At 45.9% G+C, this 19653-nt stretch overlaps 1 protein-coding gene across 2 annotated transcripts; it reads left to right on the top strand.

Moving 5' to 3' along the window:
- The first annotated feature begins 1735 nt into the window (after positions 1-1735).
- Positions 1736-18168, top strand: EFS (embryonal Fyn-associated substrate). Of its 2 annotated transcripts, XM_040416897.1 has the most exons (8): positions 1736-1848; positions 2075-2158; positions 5613-5723; positions 8290-8601; positions 8676-8786; positions 11236-12213; positions 12329-12406; positions 17571-18168. In XM_040416897.1, exons 2-8 carry the CDS (start codon positions 2153-2155, stop codon positions 17988-17990), a joined length of 2016 nt encoding a protein of 671 aa, XP_040272831.1. In that variant the 5' UTR covers positions 1736-1848; positions 2075-2152; the 3' UTR covers positions 17991-18168. The 2 variants fall into 2 exon arrangements, with proteins under 2 accessions (XP_040272831.1, XP_040272832.1); XM_040416898.1 differs by lacking the exon at positions 5613-5723.
- The last annotated feature ends 1485 nt before the right edge of the window (positions 18169-19653 follow it).

Genomic DNA, 19653 nt, shown 5'->3' on the forward strand with positions numbered 1-19653 from the left:
CTGGGCTCTCACAAGCGGTCCAAAAGGGATCAGTTTGCATTCTAATGCATTCTGAATGGAAAAGGATCCGCTCAGAATGCATCAGTTCACCTCCGTTCCGTCTCCATTCCGCTTTGGAGGCGGACACTAAAACACTGCTTGCAGCGTTTTGGTGTCCGTCTGACGAAACTAAGCCAAACGGATCCATCCTGACACGCAATGTAAGGCCGAGTTCACATCAGCGTTCAGCCTTTCCATTCTCCTGCTCTGTTATAGGAGCAGGAGAACAGAAAGGATGGATTCGGCTCATAACTGAGCCAAACGGAGCCTACAGACCCCATAGACTATAATGGGGTCCGTTAGGTTTCCGCTCAGAAGATTATTTTGGAGCGGAGACAAAAGTCCTGCGCGCACAACTTTTGTCTCCGCTCCAAAATCATCTTCTGAGCGGAAACCTAACGGACCCCATTATAGTCCATGGGGTCCGTAGGCTCAGTTATGTGCCGAATCCGTCCTTTCCGTTCTCCTGCTCCTATAACGGAGCAGGAGAACGGAAAAGCTGAACGCTGATGTGATCTAAGCCTAAGTCAATAGGGACGGATCCGTTTTCTATGACACAATCTGGCACAATAGAAAATGGATCCGTCTCCCATTGACTTACATTGTGTGTCAGGACGGATCCGTCTTGGCTATGTTACAGATAATACAAACGGATCCGTTCTGAACGGATGCAGACGGTTGTATTATCTGAACGGATCCGACCATGACGGAGCCGCACAAAACGCGAGTGTGAAAGTAGCCGAAGCATGCTACATTTTATTTAGTCTCTTCTCTGTGACATATAGTAAGCTCATACCCTTGTACCGGGGTCCTATCATGGCTCCGTACAACTTGAATGTAATGTAGCTTGTGTGCATGAGCCTGTGATTCTCTATAGCACTCTTCTTTACTGGTTTCAATTGTCCGTTCCGTGCCTCCTTTCTGCACCGTATCTCCCGGATTGCTCAAGCGAATGGGTCCGCCTCCGTGATACGGTGTGCAGAAATCACGGATACTGGACTAGCGCATGCCGCCATCTTTATTTCTTTTTTACTCCTGCAGAAATGTCCTCTCTTTGTTAGCAAAACAGACAAGATTTTTTTTTGCGGGGCTGCGGACACGGACTGCGCACGGGTGTGCTATCCGCATCTTTTGCGGTCCCATTGAGATGAATGGGTCCGCATCCAATCCGTAAAAAAACGTGTATCGGATGCGGACCGAAACTACGGCCGCGTGTATGAGCCCTAATATTGTAATCACTTATATCATCATGGCATTGACACATGGAAAGAGTGTGTATGTATATATATATATATATATATATATATATATATATATATCTATCCCTCCATGGTGCTGGGTCTGACAGCTCAGAAGAGGAGCAGGGGGTGATGGGGGATGGAGCCCAGAACAGAGGACCCCTGTGTGTGAGGACTGGAGGCTGGTGCTGACTGGCCCTTCTCACAAGAAACCTACTGTTCTACTGAAAACCATTTGAACAGCAGCCTTTTCATAGACAGCTGGCCCTTGCCTGTGGCCCCTCCACTTCGCTGTAGGAAGAGACCGGAGGCAGCTGAGGGGTTAACTCGCGAGGGCCGTGCCTTCGGCGAGTAAGGTGTTAAGTACGGCTGGCAGGAGCTTCCCATCCCCCCGCCCACCCAGTCTCGTACAGTGGGGCTCATCTCGTATTTCAGTCTCCTCCTCCTCCTCCAGGTCCCTGCACTCCCATGTCTTCCCCCACCTTTGTGCCGAGTCCTTCCCTCCCCCTGCGCACTGTGCTGTAGGACGAGACCCGGGACTTGTGAGGAAGGATGAACTCTCACTTTTGAGGTGAGACCCCCCCAGACTTTTGCCCCCCTCTTCCTGCTTCTTCTCCTCACCTGGAGGACCCTCTGCCTCTTGGACTATGGCTGCCACTGCTTATCCTTCCATTGAGCTCTACCTGCCCAGTCTCCCCTTCACTTCCTTGTACTCCCCTACCTCGGTAGGTGCCAGTGCCAGCCTTGGGATCATGTTTCCAGGCTGGGTGCCATTTTCACTGTGTTTGTTGTTGCAGGTGCCAGGCGGTGTGAGGACACCTGTGTTTTCTGAGGTACACTCCATTGGCATGTGAGTGCCTGGCACAGAGGACGCAATGCCAGTAAGTGACCTGCTTGTGTGTGTGGTGATGTGGACGGATCCTCGCTTTAGCCCCATGTTGGTGGCTGTTTGTCCTCCGCTTGGGTGTGGGACGCGTGTTTGTGTGTGGAGAAAGTCACACAGGGTGACATCATTTGGGTGTACTGTACAGTACACAGCTCGCGCTCTTGCCAGACAACTTTTTTTCACCAGTTTTCAATCTAATTTTCTTTATTTTTCCTTTAAACGCTGAGGTTTATTAACCTTTAAAGTGCCATGAATGGCCCTTAGTTTCTAGTGTCATTATTTGGAGGCAGCAATTCTCTTATCTGACACGGACGTGTGTATTTCGCAGTCCGCAAAATACAAATACTGTCCGTGTTGCGTCTGTGTTTTTTGCCCACCCGTTGACTTCCGTGGTTGCAGCAAAGCATCGGACGTGTTCTATCCTTTGCAGAACAGACGTGCGGGTGCTGCTCACATCCATATGTCCGTTCTGCAATCAATAGAACATGTCCTACACTTTGCCGCAAAATGCGGACCTAGGTTCCATGGAAGTCAATGGGTCTGCAAAAAAAACACGGCCACGACACAGACCACATCCATATTTTGGGGACACAGGAATGGACATGTGGAGAACCCTAAGGCCTCATGCACACGACCGTATGTATTTTGCGGTCTGCAAAAAAAAACGGAATGGACACAGAAAGAAAATACGTTTGTGTGCATGATGCTGGCTATCCCAAGCATTGCTTACAGACGTCTCCCTTTCTTCTCCACTTGCCTGTGTCTTGCATTGGGCTAGGTCCACATTACATTTGGAGTAGCTTTACGTTGTGATAATTGATTGGTGGGGAGGCCCACCGATCCTGAGAACTGGGGTCCTGTACCCCCATCGGGATGCAGCAGCAGGCCAAGTATGCGCTCTGCCGCTCCATTCGTTCTCCGTAGTTCTGCCGTAGATAGGCAAGCGCTGTACTCTATTTCTAGCTGTCCCATAGAGAATGGATGGAGTGGCAGGCTGCACTCCATCAGGCCGGGTGTATGGGACCACTAGTCTCAGGATTGGTAGGGGGCCCGAGTGGTTGGAACCCCACTGATCAGTTAGTGATCCCTCATCCGCTGTATACGGATAACTTGAGGTTGCCAGAATACCCCTCTAAAAGGGTTATCCCATATAGACTATTATGTAACGAATAGGGCAATGACCCCCAAAATGATAGCAATGAAAACAAAAAAATTAAAGTTGTGGGTGTTGGGATGCAGCGATGAAAAATATAAAAAATAATTCTATATATTATTATTATTATTTTTTTGTGCAGCAGTAGTAAAACTTAAACACTATAATATATATATATTTGGTATCGCTATAATCATACTGACCACAGAATAAAGTGATCATGTCCCTTAGGCTTCTTTCACACAAACGCGTGTCCCCTGTGGCTGTGCTGGGAACCGCAAATTGCGGTCCGCAATACACGGGCACCAACCGTGGGCAAACCGCATGTGGATCGCGACCCCATTCACTTGAATGGGTTCTGCGATCCCTCCGTTCCGCAAAAAGATAGAACAAGTTCTATCTTTTTGCGGAACGGAACACCACAGAAGCGCTCCGTAGTGTTTCCGTTCTGCACCGCATCTCCGGATTTGCGGACCCATTCAAGTGAATGGGTCCGCATCCGTGATGCAGAGTACACGCGGCTGTTGACACGTGTATTTTAGACCTGGCGTATGTGGGCCGCAATACGGCCACGGGGGACACACGGTCGTGTGAAAGAGGCCTTATGCTGCAAAGTGAACCCCAAAATTTACCATGTAGAAATTGACATTGTATTGTGTTTTCTGATATGTCCCCCACATAACGCATGTTTGCATCCCCTTCAGATGCATTGGCCCGTTCTACCAGTGTAATGCCTCACTTAGGCTGCGTTCACACGTCCGTTATTTCCATCAGTTATTGGGTGCAGGTCAAAAACAGCAGACACCGGTCTAGATCTTTCCTTCTACGTTCTCTCTGTGTAGACTTCACTACTGGTTTTGGCTTACATTCACTGACCAAATAACTGAAATGTCACCACAGCCTTGGGGCCTATTCACACGACCGTATATTTGAGTCCGCATTGGAACGGACAGCACACGCGTGTTGTCCACATCCGTACTTCCATTTCATGGCCCCACAAAAAAGATAGAGCGTGTCTTTTCTATCATAGGGCTGGCCGCTCCGCAAAATGCATAACACACGGCCGGTATCCGCGTTTTGTGTACCCGCAGTTTGCGGACCGGAAAAATGTTTACAGTTGTCTGATTGAGCCCCTACTTGTACATTAGACCTGCCTAGTGAAAAGGCTCATTGTTTGCACTGGCCCCATGACCATGCCTAATGGTTGGCTGACCCTGCCTTCTTGGCTTGGCGACACCTTCTAGCAGTTTGGCTCTGCCTACAAGGGGGCCACTTTTACTTCCCAGTCCGCCCCGTTTTCCTCTCTGGTATCGCCCTCTGCTGTCCTGAGGTGGACTGACATGCTCAGTAGCTTCTCTGCACTTTCCCTCCTGTCAGTGATCTCATAGTGAAGTGATCCATGTATCTTTCATCCATCCCTACTTCTGAGATCCTAGATGTATACAGCTAGATCTCTCTTTATACAGTGGGGAAGGACAGCAGGGTCCGGGAGGCTGTTCCGGTGGGGGAACAGCCTGCCGGTCCATGCTAACACTAGCCCACCGTGCCGCCGGAAGTCTGCTCCGGCCCCACTGTAATGGGGACAGGCCGGAATAGTACTACAGCACGCTGCGTTTTTTTTGTCCGGCTGTCTCTCAGCATGTTTGCCGTGCTGCGGCTGGACCTCTGGCGGCACGGTGGGCTAGTGTTGAGCCTGCTGCTGCAAGTGTAAAAGTAGCCTTCAGTTCCTGAGTTATGATCCGTTTTCCTAATATGCAAATTAGACCTTTAGTGCAATGAGGGCGTCACCATTGCTCTTGTTGCACCCAAGCTCCACTCCTTTCCGTAACCAGCCCCTCCCTTGCTGCTTTGATTGACAGGGCCAAGCAGTGACCCCCCCCCAGGCTGCGGAAATTCTGTGGGTTTCCATAAAGTAAGATTAATAAGAGGGCTTTTCTGCCCATGTGACCTCACGTCATGTAACCTCCTGATCGCATTGTCCTGCTGTATTCCATTCACTGATGTGTATATAGTAGATTTAAAGGGCTTGTCCAGTAGGCCATGTTTGGTACTGTGAATAAACTGCTATACAGCCCCTTTAGGACACATGCACTTCTAGTACAGAGATCATGGTGTAAATTGTGTGGATCTGCCGCAGGTTTTACCCTCTGCAAAGGCTAGAAACTTGCAACATAAATCGACTTGCGCTGGATTTAAAATCCTCATTGCGGTGAGGTTCTGTGCAGATTTGTGGATGAGATTTCTTATTTCTTCATGGGGTTGTCCAAGATTCTGATATTCATGATTTAACTTCCAGATAGGTCGGCGGGGGGCCGACTCCTGGTACTCTCACCAATCGGCTGTTGAAGAGAACACGGCACGGTGTGAAGTGAATGGGGCTGAGCTGCAGTGGACGGCAGTGTGCTTGGTAAGCGGTGGACCCCCTCCGATCCTGAGGATAGGTCATCATTAGAGTTGAGCGATGCTTCATCTGAAATGGCTTCGTTCAAAACTTCGGAATAATGCTGTACGGAGATCCGTCTCCATACAGTATTAGAATGTACGGGCTCCGATCAGCCGAAGTTAGTTATTCACAAAGTCGCGTGTGACTTCATTGAATAACTTCGGTAGTTGATTTTTAAAGTGGAAAACCCCTTTAAGACTTGAAACCGAACTCGGCTTTGGTTCCGAGGTACTAGTCCGGAGCCCATACGTGTATTCTAATACTGTACAAGGACGAATCTCCGTACAACAGTCTTCCGAAGTTTTGAACGAAGCGACTTTGGATGAAGCAAAATACCATGTGCATGAGCCCTTACACTGTGGATTTTCCATATGCAGTGCCGCTGCCCTGTGTGGCCTGTCTCCTCTAAGTAAACTTGTATTAACTGTTCTGGATCATCTTTTCCTAAAATGCTGCATTGTGGCATTCCTCTGTTATTCCTCCTGGAAATGCATGAAGAAAACTCTCACAGGGGTGTCCTACATATGGAGCACTGACTGAATAGTGTCAGTGTGCAGGGTGCCTCTTCCCCAACTAGTAAACACCCAGTTGTCAGTTCATAGACACCTAAGAGGAATAACAGAGCACAATGCAGAGTGTTAGGAGAAGATACAAATATATAGATATGTCGGGAGAGGTGACGGGTCCTTGTTAATGGTCTGATTGAAGGTGACTTGACCATTGTAGAAAGCCCTAATGGAAGGAATAGTTGAAAAAATTACTGGAGCAAGTTAAACGTTTTTTTTCTAACTTTGATGGAAAGGGCTGTTGCAATGAGCGGTCACCCAGCTTTCCCACATGCCTAGCGTGCAATGATGCACCTGTGCCGCAGCATAGCTAGCAGTACCTAGTGAGTGTGGCTGGCAGAATATATCATGGCAGGAGACCACCATGCCCTATGTTACAGACTTCAGCAGTTTTTACTGTTGGCTGGAGCTTGGCATGAACTGCACTCCCTTAAGTGCTTCCACCCGGGTTATTCTGGGAAGACGCTGCATTATCCTAGTAATTGTGGTTTTTCTCTGCTATATAGTTAATGGGGTAATGTAAGAGAACACGATCCAAGACTATCCACAATGTTACATGGCCAAGTCCTCCTGAAAGAAGCTTCCTCCCCTTGGCCACAGAGCTATACATTCCCATTGTAAAGGCGGCCAGCTGTCTTCTCCTGTGAGCAACTGGAGGATGGGGTGATGGGAGAGCCTGTGCACGCACGTTTTCCATCAGGATGTCGGGGAGATTACGCGTTATGTTGCAGGAGCTGTCGTTGTTAGGACACGACTAGCTGGCTGAAGGTCGCAAGCTGCAAACTCGCAACTGGGTCGTACGAGGATCACCAAATGAGATGCCTTGTCCATCTCCTTTTCAGATTGCACGAGAGATGCTAGATCCGGTTTATACTGGGCATTGACTTGGACACCGTGCTCCCTTTCTCTTTATTCTGTATCAAGGATGATGTCACCGCCACATGTTCTGTTCTCTTAAAGAGACAGGATCCTTCTGCATGATGGGCGAAAGACATGGCAGGGTGAGCAGGGAGATTCTTAAGCAATACCGGACGCCTTAACCTTCAGAAGCGAGCACCAGCGATGACCTTGTGTATCGAGAGGGTAGCGGTGAGCCTCCCCTGGGCCAGCTTAGTAGGTTCTGGTCTGAGATCTTCCATGAAGAATGCTGGGCATTGTGGAGTTGGCGTCTCTGGTCTGATGTTTGACTATCAGAATTGTGTGCACTTCAGATTTCTAGTTTATTGCAATTACTCAGCGATTGGGTGTGTCTGTATCTGATCTGGTTTTAATTGACAAGCAGCGTCTTCCTTCATATCTCTGCGGGGTTAATATGCACGCCACTGAGGGTTGCACTTTGGTTTGCAATTGGATTACTTTTTGTTCAGTGACCTTCGCTTTGTGTGATCGTTAATGCAGGAAGTATTTTATTTATTTATTTATTTTCTTACACCAAAATAGCAGCATGTAATTTGTGTGACTTTTATCCTGTATATTATGAAGGCAGTACGGGTAGAAATGGTAGTTTTCAGACTGAATGCATGAAGGCCCCAGCTGTTTTATGTATTTCTTCTCTGGTTTTATTGTGACTGGGATAGAGGTGCACGTTAGTGAGCTTCAGTAGCATGCCTGGTATTCCCCAACAGATGTGCACCGTGCTCCAGGGAGCTTGTAAAGTTGGGATCAGTTCACATATGTGCCAACGCAGATTCTGGCAAAAAATACAGGACACAATACCGTTACATGTAGCAGTATTTTGTCCGGCAGAATGGTGGAAACCTGATGGACCAATCCAGGTCAATGGGATCAGTCAGGTGCCATATCCTGGGTCAGGTGCTTCCAATAATTATTATTTTTTTTCTTCTGTTCTTATAGAACAGAAAAAATGGAAAATGCACCACTTATGTACACCTAGCTTCACTTACCGTACAGTTCCTCTATCTGACTCCTGTATCTCCATCTTATATGCTTTTGTTTCCACTTAGGCACAGCTGGCACAGGCCTTGTATGACAATGCTGCTGAGAGTCCGGAAGAGCTTAGCTTTCATCGAGGTGACGTGATGCTGGTTCTCGAAAAAGACCCTCCAGCCCTCAGTGGATGGTGGCGTTGCTCGCTTAGGGGGAAGCAAGGAATTGCTCCTGGAAACAGACTGCGGCTTCTCCCAGAGTCAGAATTACCAGAAAATGAATACCAAGCACCTCGGCTTCTAGGAGCTACTGTTGTGACCTCAAATCCACAAAAGCCTGAAGACAAACGAAATACTTGCAAAGACGAACAGGCCCCATCGTGCACAGAGGTGAGCTAGACAAAGAACTCAATAGGTTCTGCGGCAGATAAAGTTCTGGAGACTAATTTTCTTCCTTTTCTAAGGTATATCAAGTACCACCGATTGCACGCCTTTGTATTTCACCACCTACATCTGAAGATGACATCTACAACTCTCCACGTCAGGTGGAGATGCCTCAGCTCTGTCCACAAGAGGTGAGAACGATTTAACAACTTTTAGGGTGCTTTCACGTGCATTTTTATGCACTTTTGCATATAGTGGTGTTTTTGGTGCACGTTTTGTGGTAAATATGGCAGCTTCAAGATGATAGCTGAAGGTGTATGGGAAATATAAAAAAAAAAGGGACAAGCGTTTTTTGTTACTGCCATTTTTGTTAATTTAAGCTTTGTTTTTTGTCTTTGTGGCATTTTTTCAAAAACGCAGCATGCTGGAGCTCTTGGGATTATTTCATGCGTTTTCACATCACTTTCTCTATCGGGGGAAAAATTCATGATGAAAACACTAGTGGATAAACACAGTTTGCGAAAAGTGCAGGTGGCAAAACCCGTTTTTACAGCCCAAAATGTATGTGTTAGGACCTTAGCGTTATCGCTGTCCTGACATAATAATAAATAGCTGCTCCTCTTTCTTGGACAATGCTCAATAATCACTGAAAAGCTTCTGAGAATGTCATAGATGAGCACTGGGTAGTGTCCATTAAAATAACTATGGCAAAATGAAAAATACAGCCAATTTAAATTTCCATTTTAATAATACTCAGAAATGTGAAACAAAAAATGCCTTCACATAAAGGTGCACTCATTGTAAAACCACAAAAATCAGGAGGTGTCTATCATTAAGTGCTTAAAGGGAGTCTGTCACGTAAATGTCACCAATATAACTACCAGCAATGGCCAGTAGAACGCGGTAAAAGTATTAGAACTATACCTTTATGTCATCTGGGTGTTTATTCCAAGTCCAGGGAAAAACAGCTCCCAAGTGCCCAGCTGGACAGGCTTTCCTTTTCAAAGTGCCCAAGCCTGCCACCCTTCCCCACTGTCTGTTTCTCCCCGCGATGTCAGGTGAAAGGGGAAGTTGAGTACACAGCGGGGAAGGGCAGTGGACCTGGGTGTTATGAAAAGGAAAGCCCGTCCAGCTGGGCACTTGGGAGCTGTTTTTCATAGGAAAAAAAAAGCCTGAGACAGCAGAAGATAAATGTTGCCTCCCAAAAATACATGAATTTTAACCCCCTTAAAGGGGTTGTCCGCTTTTTTTTTTATATTGATGACTTAACCTCAGTAAAGGTCATCAATATGAGATTGACAAGGGTCCTACTCCTGGCACCCCCACCGATCAGCTGCTTAAAGAGAAGGCAGCGCTCATATGAGCGCTGCTCTTTCTTCATTGGATACCTGCCCGCCGTCGCAACTGCAGTGGTGAGCAGTGTAGTTACACCTAAGCCACCCCATTCACTTTATGGGACAGCTCCTTCCTATTCAGTTTAAGGCCTCTTTCACTCTACCGTATGGCTATTTCAGTGTTTTGCAGTCCATTTTTCACGGATCCATTCCGTTTTTTTGTTTCCGTTGCGTTTCCGTTCCGTTTTTCCCTATGGCGTATACAGTAATTATATAGAAAAAATTGGGCTGTGCATATCATTTTCAATAGATGGTTCCGCAAAAACGGAACGGATACGGAAGACATATGGATGCATTTCCATATGTGTTGTGTTTTTTTTGTGGACCCATTGACTTGAATGGAGCCACGGAACGTGATTTGCGGGCAATAATAGGACATGTTCTATCTTTCAACGGAACGGAAATACAGAAACGCAATGCATACAGAGTACATTCAGTTTTTTTTTGCGGAACCATTGAAATGAATGGTTCCATATACGGAACGCAAAAAACAGCCTGCAAAACTGAAAAAAAACCTTGGTAGTGTGAAAGAGGCCTAATAGGAAGGAGGCGTCAAAGTGAATGGGACGGTTTAGGTGTAACTACACAGCTGCGGTTGCGACAGCAGGCAGGTAAACAATGAAGAGAAGGCTGCTCTCATCAAACAGCTGATCAGCTGGAAGTCGGCCCCCCACTGATCTGATATTGATCACCTATCCTGAGGATAGGTCATCAAAATAAATAAGCTGCATCCTTAATGTGATCCTCCCTGCTTTCCTAAAGCCATTTTTTTAATTTTTATTTTTTTAATTTCCATTCACGCAGCCATAAGATGGCTTGATTTTTGCGGTAGGGTGTGATAGGAACTTCGCTATGACAGACCTCAGAGCCTTCAGAAGACTTGAGGCTGTGATGGCAACCAAATAGCTCCCTCAGTCTGTGTGGAAGAACCATTTGGTCCTCAGGTGCACAGCGCTCCCAGGAAAAGACCGCTGTCGCAAGTCCCTTCGATTTCAGAGGCAGTAACAATGACATACAGGATGCCAAGATCACCGCATGAAGTGTCTCTGCCCATTGTGCCCCAAAAACCTTATCTGCATAAAAATAAAAAAGCAGCGTCTGTCAGGATTAAAGGACTTCATTTTCACACAAAATGTATGGTTATTTTTCAGGGTACCTGCCCTACATAGAAGTAAGCTTTCTTTGAGACTGATTCTGGAGGTGACAGGCTCCATTTAGTAAGGTATTTTCTACCTATATCTTGCAGGTTTACGATATGCCATCATCATTGCTGAAAGATACACAATCAATGTATGATAGCCCTGTGTTGCGCCTAAAAGAAGTAAAAGATGAGGCTGTCCCACCACCTGAGGAGATTCCAGAAGACATTTATGATGTGCCACCAACATTTCAAAATGTGACACTAGAGGACGAGGAAGATGAGGGGATTTATTCCATGCCCTCTAACTTAAAACGGGTGTCTGGCCTTCAGAATCTGTATGAAGCTCCTGAAGATATTCTTAGTTGTGGCCACTTACCAGAACCTGTTGACCCACCTCAAACCCACCGTCTTTCAGTTTCCAGCACTGGCAGTACTCGATCGGTAGATTCTGGTGGAAGTAGAGAGTCGGGTCTGCCATCCCTTCTGACTAGAGATCTTCGTACTGATGGGCTCTGTACAGTGGAGTCATTGAGAGTGCAACATCAGGAGCTACAAAGGACAATGATACTTGTGAGAGATGGCCTTCAGGAAGGTGCAAGAAGAGGATGCATAGAAAATCAAGAAACAGTTCAGGGTGTTGAAGTCCTTAAAGACTTTGTTGGATTGGCACAAGTTGTTCTTCTCCACTCTTGCCAAGCCTCAGACCCATCACTACATCGAGAACTTTCTGGATATTTAGAGCAACTGGAACATGCACTGCAGGCACTACAGGACGGTGGGGCCGAGTTTGTAACACTGACTCACTTAGTTCAGGAGCAAAGTGGGTGTATTGTGGCACTGGTGACTGCAAATGCAGCCCTTCTCTTCCCCCGACCTCGGCTGTCTTCTAGTGAAAGCCTTTCCCGACGGCCACTTCCTGCAATACCCATTGCTTCCCCTGCATCACATCGCAAGGGTAGCATTCAGGATCGACCTCTGCCACCACCACCTATCCTTCATCGAACCCCTAGTGATCCTGGGGAGGATGCCGACAGTGAATACGAGAGAATTCAGTGCAGAGACAATCACTATGTTCATTTACAGGTGAGTAAAAGCTCATCCACCATTTATCCCCACTGCATCAAATACATATTGCTTGGAACAGTCATATTCTGACACCCTTTCACCAGAATACATTTTGATCTTAAATTTCTACCAGGGTACAAATGTGCAAACCACATCAAAATCCAAAGACCAACAGAAGACTGTGGAACAGAAACCTTTACCGGAGAGAAAGGTAAGAGATTTCCTCATGCGCTGGACTTATCTTTATGTGTTCAAATCAGGGCCAGGATGAGGATTTTTCATCTAAAAGGATCCAAACGATGATGTGTGAAAATATTAAAGCTCTGATTTATCAAGACCAGCTTTTGCTATGCCTGTCTTGATAGGGCCTGCACTGCCGGAGGCGGCCATTAATGTATGACAGCATAAATCGCCTGCATTCTCCCGCTCTCCGTGTGCTAGAATGAGATCTATGCCAGCTCGGAGCCGCTGTAGATTTCAGTCAGGGCTGATGACTCTGGACTCACCACACCCTCTTTTCGTAGGTTTTATGAGGGCTGTGTAAAATGCAGATTGTGAATAGAAAAGTTTAAAATGCATTGTAAAGTCGCAAATCTACAGGGAATGATGACTCCCGCCCCCCCCGTTCCCCAAATCCATCAGTCTATTTGTATACAGATGACTTCTAACCATAGTTGGCTACATATTGATATCTGGTCCAGACCTTTGTTATATTCGTCCAATTCCCAAATATTGCAGACCTGATTTTAAATTTCTGGAGCCTGTGCGCACTCTGAGGGAGATGTATCATTGTCACTTGGTATTTTTTTTAAAAAAGGCAACTTACTGCCACCCTCGCCACATTCTGAAACGGGGATGTGGTGTGGGAGGGGCCCTGGCAGATTTATAATTATTTCCGCCAGTAAATGAGGCTATGAGCTGGCATAGATTTCATTCTAGGTGCATGGGCTTGCTGGAAGATATGCGGAATTTATGGTGAGTCATTGTGCCTTTAATTGCTCCATGATTAAGAGGTAGTTTGTCCGTCATGCCCATCTAAAACCTCACCATCTTATTTCTTAATAGTTTTGAAAGTTTTAATATATTGGCAAACTATTTTTCACTTTGCTTCCTAAACAGTTTCTAAAGTAACCATATTAACATAAAAACGTAATTATTTTAATGCCTATTGTGCATGGCAAAATCTTCTTCTGACACCCGGGACCCCTGCTATCAGCTGTTTGAGAAGGAGCGACACTACAGGAGCGCCGTGGCCGTCTCTATATCCCTCAGGCCCAGTAACGTCACGACTAGTATCACTGGCGTGGGTGGGGCTAAGCCCCATTCAAGTGAGTGAGCTTAGACCCTGCCCTGCAGTTCTCCAACAATCCAATACATAGAAAGGGTCAGCTTATCGCTCAGCCCCCGCTTAAAGGAGTTGTCCAGGTTCAGAGCTAAACCTGGACATACAGTGGATATAAAAAGTCTACACACCCCTGTTAAAATGTCAGGTTTCTGTGATATAAAAAAAAATGAGACAAAGATAAATCATTTCAGAACGTTTTCCACCTTTAACCACTTAAAGAGGACCTTTCATCTGAATCAAGTAAGTAAACTGAATATACATACATGGAGAGCGGCGCCCAGGGATCCCCCTGCACTTACTGTTATCCCCGGGCGCCGCTCCGTTCTCCGGTTATAGGCTCCGGTAAAGTCACAGTTAGGCTCCACCCATTTGAGTCTGCCGGCGTCTTTCTCCTATGTTGTAGCGCTGGCCAATCGCAGCGCTCAGCTCATAGCATGGCTAAGAGCTGAGCGCTGCGATTGGCCAGCGCTACAGCATAGGAGAAGGAGACCGCGGCAGGCTCAAATGGGTGGAGCCTAACTGTGACTTTACCGGAGCCTATAACAGGAGAACGGAGCGGCGCCCGGGGATAATAGTAAGTGCAGGGGGATCCCTGGGCGCCGCTCTCCATGTATGTATATTCAGTTTACTTACTTGATTCAGATGAAAGCTCCTCTTTAAGGACCACAGGTTTATACCCCCCTAGTGACCAGGCCCTTTTTTACAAATCGGCACTTCACAACTTTAGCGGTTTATTGCTCGGTCATGCAACTTACCACCCAAATGAATTTTACCTCCTTTTCTTCTCACTAATAGAGCTTTCATTTGGTGGTATTTCATTGCTGCTGACATTTTTACTTTTTTTGTTATTAATCGAAATTTAAAGATTTTTTTGCAAAAAAATGACATTTTTCACTTTCAGTTGCAAAATTTAGCAAAAAAAACTACATCGATATATAAATTTTTCTCTAAATTTATTGTTCTACATGTCTTTGATAAAAAAAAAATGTTTGGGTAAAAGTTATAGCGTTTACAAACTATGGTACAAAAATGTGAATTTCCGCTTTTTGAAGCAGCTCTGACTTTCTGAGCACCTGTCATGTTTCCTGAGGTTCTACAATGGCCAGACAGTACAAACACCCCACAAATGACCCCATTTCGGAAAGTAGACACCCTAAGGTATTCGCTGATGGGCATAGTGAGTTCATAGAACTTTTTATTTTTTGTCACAAGTTAGTGGAAAATGATGATTTTTTTTTCTTTCTTACAAAGTCTCATATTCCACTAACTTGTGACAAAAAATAAAAACTTCTATGAACTCACTATGCCCATCAGCGAATACCTTGGGGTGTCTTCTTTCCAAAATGGGGTCGTTATACTGCCCTGGCATTCTAGGGGCCCAAATGTGTGGTAAGTAGTTTGAAATCAAAATGTGTAAAAAATGACCGGTGAAATCCGAAAGGTGCTCTTTGGAATGTGGGCCCCTTTACCCACCTAGGCTGCAAAAAAGTGCCACACATGTGGTATCGCCGTACTCAGGAGAAGTTGGGGAATGTGTTTTGGGGTGTCATTTTACATATACCCATGCTGGGTGAGATAAATATCTTGGTCAAATGCCAACTTTGTATAAAAAAATGGGAAAAGTTGTCTTTTGCCAAGATATTTCTCTCACCCAGCATGGGTATATGTAAAATGACACCCCAAAACACATTCCCCAACTTCTCCTGAGTACGGAGATACCAGATGTGTGACACTTTTTTGCAGCCTAGGTGGGCAAAGGGGCCCATATTCCAAAGAGCACCTTTCGGATTTCACAAATAAAAATCATCATTTTCCGCTAACTTGTGACAAAAAATAAAAAATTCTAGGAACTCGCCATGCCCCTCACGGAATACCTTGGGGTGTCTTCTTTCCAAAATGGGGTCACTTGTGGGGTAGTTATACTGCCCTGGCATTCTAGGGGCCCTAATGTGTGGTAAGTAGGTAAATGACCTGTGAAATCCTAAAGGTGCTCTTTGGAATGTGGGCCCCTTTGCCCACCTAGGCTGCAAAAAAGTGTCACACATGTGGTATCGCCGTATTCAGGAGAAGTTGGGCAATGTGTTTTGGGGTGTCTTTTTACATATACTCATGCTGGGTGAGAGAAATATCTCGGCAAAAGACAACTTTTCCCATTTTTTTTATACAAAGTTGGCATTTGACCAAGATATTTATCTCACCCAGCTTATGTAAAATGACACCCCAAAACACATTGCCCAACTTCTCCTGAGTACAGCGATACCTGATGTGTGACACTTTTTTGCAGCCTAGATGCGCAAAGGGGCCCACATTCCTTTTATGAGGGCATTTTTAGACATTTGGATCCCAGACTTCTTCTCACGCTTTAGGGCCCCTAAAATGCCAGGGCAGTATAAATACCCCACATGTGACCCCATTTTGGAAAGAAGACACCCCAAGGTATTCAATGAGGGGCATGGCGAGTTCATATAATTTTTTTTTTTTGGCACAAGTTAGCGGAAATAGTTTTTTTTTTTTTTTTTTTCTCTCTCACAAAGTCTCCCTTTCCGCTAACTTGGGACAAAAATTTAAATCTTTCATGGACTCAATATGCCCCTCACGGAATACCTTGGGGTGTCTACTTTCCGAAATGGGGTCACATGTGGGGTATTTATACTGCCCTGGCATTCTAGGGGCCCTCAAGCGTGAGAAGAAGTCTGGAATATAAATGTCAAAAAATTTTTACGCATTTGGATTCCGTGAGGGGTATGGTGAGTTCATGTGAGATTTTATTTTTTGACACAAGTTCGTGGAATATGAGACTTTGTAATAATAAAAAAAAATATTTCCGCTAACTTGGGCCAAAAAAATGTCTGAATGGAGCCTTACAGGGGGGTGATCAGGGAGTCTATATGGGGTGATCACCCCCCTGTCATTGATCACCCCCCTATAAGGCTCCATTCAGATGTCCGTATGTGTTTTGCGGATCAGATCCATGTATCTGTGGATCCGTAAAAAACATACGGACATCTGAATGCAGCCTTACAGGGGAGTGATCAATGACAGGGGGGTGATCAGGGAGTCTATATGGGGTGATCAGTGGTTCATAAGGGGTTAATAAGTGACAGGGGGGGGTGTAGTGTAGTTTGGTGCTACTTTACTGAGCTGCCTGTGCCTGTGTGAATGGACCCTAAGAATGTGATTGCTTAATTCTGAACACAGCTACATCCCCAGTTATAAGAGGGTGTGCACACTTATGCAACCACATTATTTTAGTTTTTTTGTTTTCTTCCCTCCTTCCACCTAAAAGATTTCAGTTTGTTTTTCAATTGAGTGGTACAGATTATAGGTCACATTAAAGGTGGAAAAAGTTCTGAAATTCTGATTTTTGTCCCATTTTTTTTTTTTTTTACAGCACAGAAACCTGACAGGGGTGTGTAGACTTTTTATATCCACTGTATCTCAATCTTCGGCCCCCCTGACAAGAGCGTTTCATGCTCTGATGCTCTCCTTTGCCTGTGTTAAATTGCGCAGGAAAAAGGCATTTATTGGAGATCACATCCGGTGACGTATCGGGCTCTCTATGGTGAAAACTAGGCGGAGCCTTCCGCCTAGCAGTGAACCCAGTGATGTCACCAGCACTAATGGGCGGTTTTTAGCGCTGCTGTAGCCTGTAAAACAGCGAGGGCAGCGCTAAAGCCTGCCCATCAGCGCTGGTGACGTCACCAGGAACACTGCTCGGCAGAAGGCTCCACCTAGCGGTGTAAAAACATAAGCAAAAATGCTCATGGCAGGAGGGCTGAAAATTATGATATGTCCGGGTTCAGCTCTGGACACGGACAACCCCATTAAAGTGGCTCTGTTCTTTTCTATAGGGTATAGCATTCCTACTAGTGTTTAGCTGTTTGCGTAGCTCCCACAGAAAGGAATAGAGAACCGAGCATATATGCAGCCATCACCGTAATGGGTCCTGCATCTAGCAGATGTCTATGGCATAGCCTGTGGATACCTATGTTCTCACATTCATTGGCATATTTCTTCAATTCTTTCCAAGGTTGACACATGCCCAGAACCAGCTGAAGAAGATCTGCATCTGCTTCGCTTTTATGCATCTCAAAGCCATGGACATCTACAGACCCTTCAATCTTGTGTGAATACCTTTCTTGGCAGCGCAACCTCTCAACCCCCACGAGTCTTTGTAGGACATGGAAAGCAGTTGGTGATCGCGGCACACAAGCTTGTGTTCATTGGGGACACACTTGGTCGACTGCTTAGTTGCAACCAACTTCAAGCTAAGCTTGCCGGTGAAGGAGGTGCCCTCTGCCAAGCACTGAAGGAAGTGGTTCTAGCAACAAAGGAGGCTGCTGCCCTGTACCCATCTCCTGCTGCACTCAAGGCTATGGCAGTTAGCGTCTCTGTACTATGCACCTGTGCCCGTAGCTTCACTGACCTCCTACAGAAGATGGCAAGTTGAGGCACAGCCCCTTGGATTTTGCTACAAAACGTTATGGGTTAAGAACTGGAGTAATACTATCTAGAACGCTTTAGAGGCAATGGATATTTTGTGGTTTATTCCCCCCCCCCATTTTTAAATATTTATTTTGTAATAAGACAAACTGTCTCTAGTGTATTACTGAAATACATCACACAAATCTTCTTGTTTCCATGGCTGAGCCATTTTGTACAATGGGCAACACAGAGGGTACACTGTCATCGGTTATACTTTACTCTGTTCTGTACAACATGGTAAATTCATCAGGGCTACATGTGGAGTACGACCAAGGAACTGATGTAATGAATGTCACCCTCAAACTTGCCCCATGTGTGGAGCACATGCATGGATGCCACAGCTTACACTGTCAACACAGGGCAGCAGCAGTCATAGAAAATGTTTCTAAAGTGCTCTTAATTACCCCACTAATCACAGCAAAATATATACCGTATATACATCTTGCAATTTCCTGCTTTGTGGGAGCAGAGCAACTCTGCAGCCAGTAGTTCTGCACCTTGTTCTGGTGCTGCTAGATGCTTTATCAATTAGGCTTGAAGAGGACCTGTCGCCACAGAAAGCCATGCCGTCTGCAGGCAGGAGGAGCTGAGCAGATTGATATATAGTCTTGTGGGAAAGATTTGGTAAAACTTGTAATTTATACATTTAAGAAGGGATTTCTAGGAATATTTCACTGATGAACTAGCCTCTGGACAGGTCAGCAGTATCTGATCAGTGGGGATCCAACACCCAGGACCCCTGCCGATCAGCAGCGGCACTACAGGACACAGCAGGGACCGGAGAGCCAGACGTGTGATGTTTTCTGTACCTCCATTATTTGGTTCTCAAGCTGCCTCAGAAACTAGTCTGCAGGGACATAGGACTGATCTGTGTCAGCACAGAGATACTGGAGAAGGTTTCTAGCCTCCTCCCCACTGCACTCAGAGAGCAGGCAGCCATTACTGTACTATATGCAGGTCCTCGTATAATAAATTGAGCGTCTAGCACTAGTGTTTCCTCAGCCCTGTTTTCTGAATGGTTGAGCTGCCAAGTTCAGTAGAAGATATGCCTTGCGAGACTACAGGCACAATTCCCTTAGGGTCCCATTCAAACGTCCGTAATGCATTGAAAATCCGCAATACACCCAGCCGGCAATTGCTGACAAGAATAGGACATGTTCTATTTTTTTTCCAGAGCCGCAGACCAGAAGATCGGGGGCGTGCTCTGGAATTACGGATGTGGAGAGCACATAATGCTCTCCGCATCCATTCCGTCCCCATAGAGAATGAATGGGTCCACACCCGTTCTGCAATTTGCAGAATGGATGCGGACCCATTATACGGACGTGTGAATAGAGCCTTAGTATAAATCTCAACAGTCTGAAGAGGGAGTAGAAGACATCAAGCTGGTTTAGGCTACTTTCACACTGGCGTTTTGGCTTTCCGTTTGCGAGATCAGTCATGGGCTCTCACAAGTGGTCCAAAACTGATCAGTTTTGCCCTAATGCATTCTGAATGGGAAAAGATCCGCTCAGAATCCATCAGTTTGCCTCTGATCAGCTTCCGTTCCGCTCTGGAGGCGGACATCAAAACGCTGCTTGCATCGTTGGTGTCCATCTGACAAAACTGAGCCAAACAGACCTGTCCTG

The sequence above is a fragment of the Bufo bufo genome, chromosome 2 (genome assembly GCF_905171765.1).
Source record: "Bufo bufo chromosome 2, aBufBuf1.1, whole genome shotgun sequence".
Taxonomy (NCBI): Eukaryota; Metazoa; Chordata; class Amphibia; order Anura; family Bufonidae; genus Bufo; species Bufo bufo.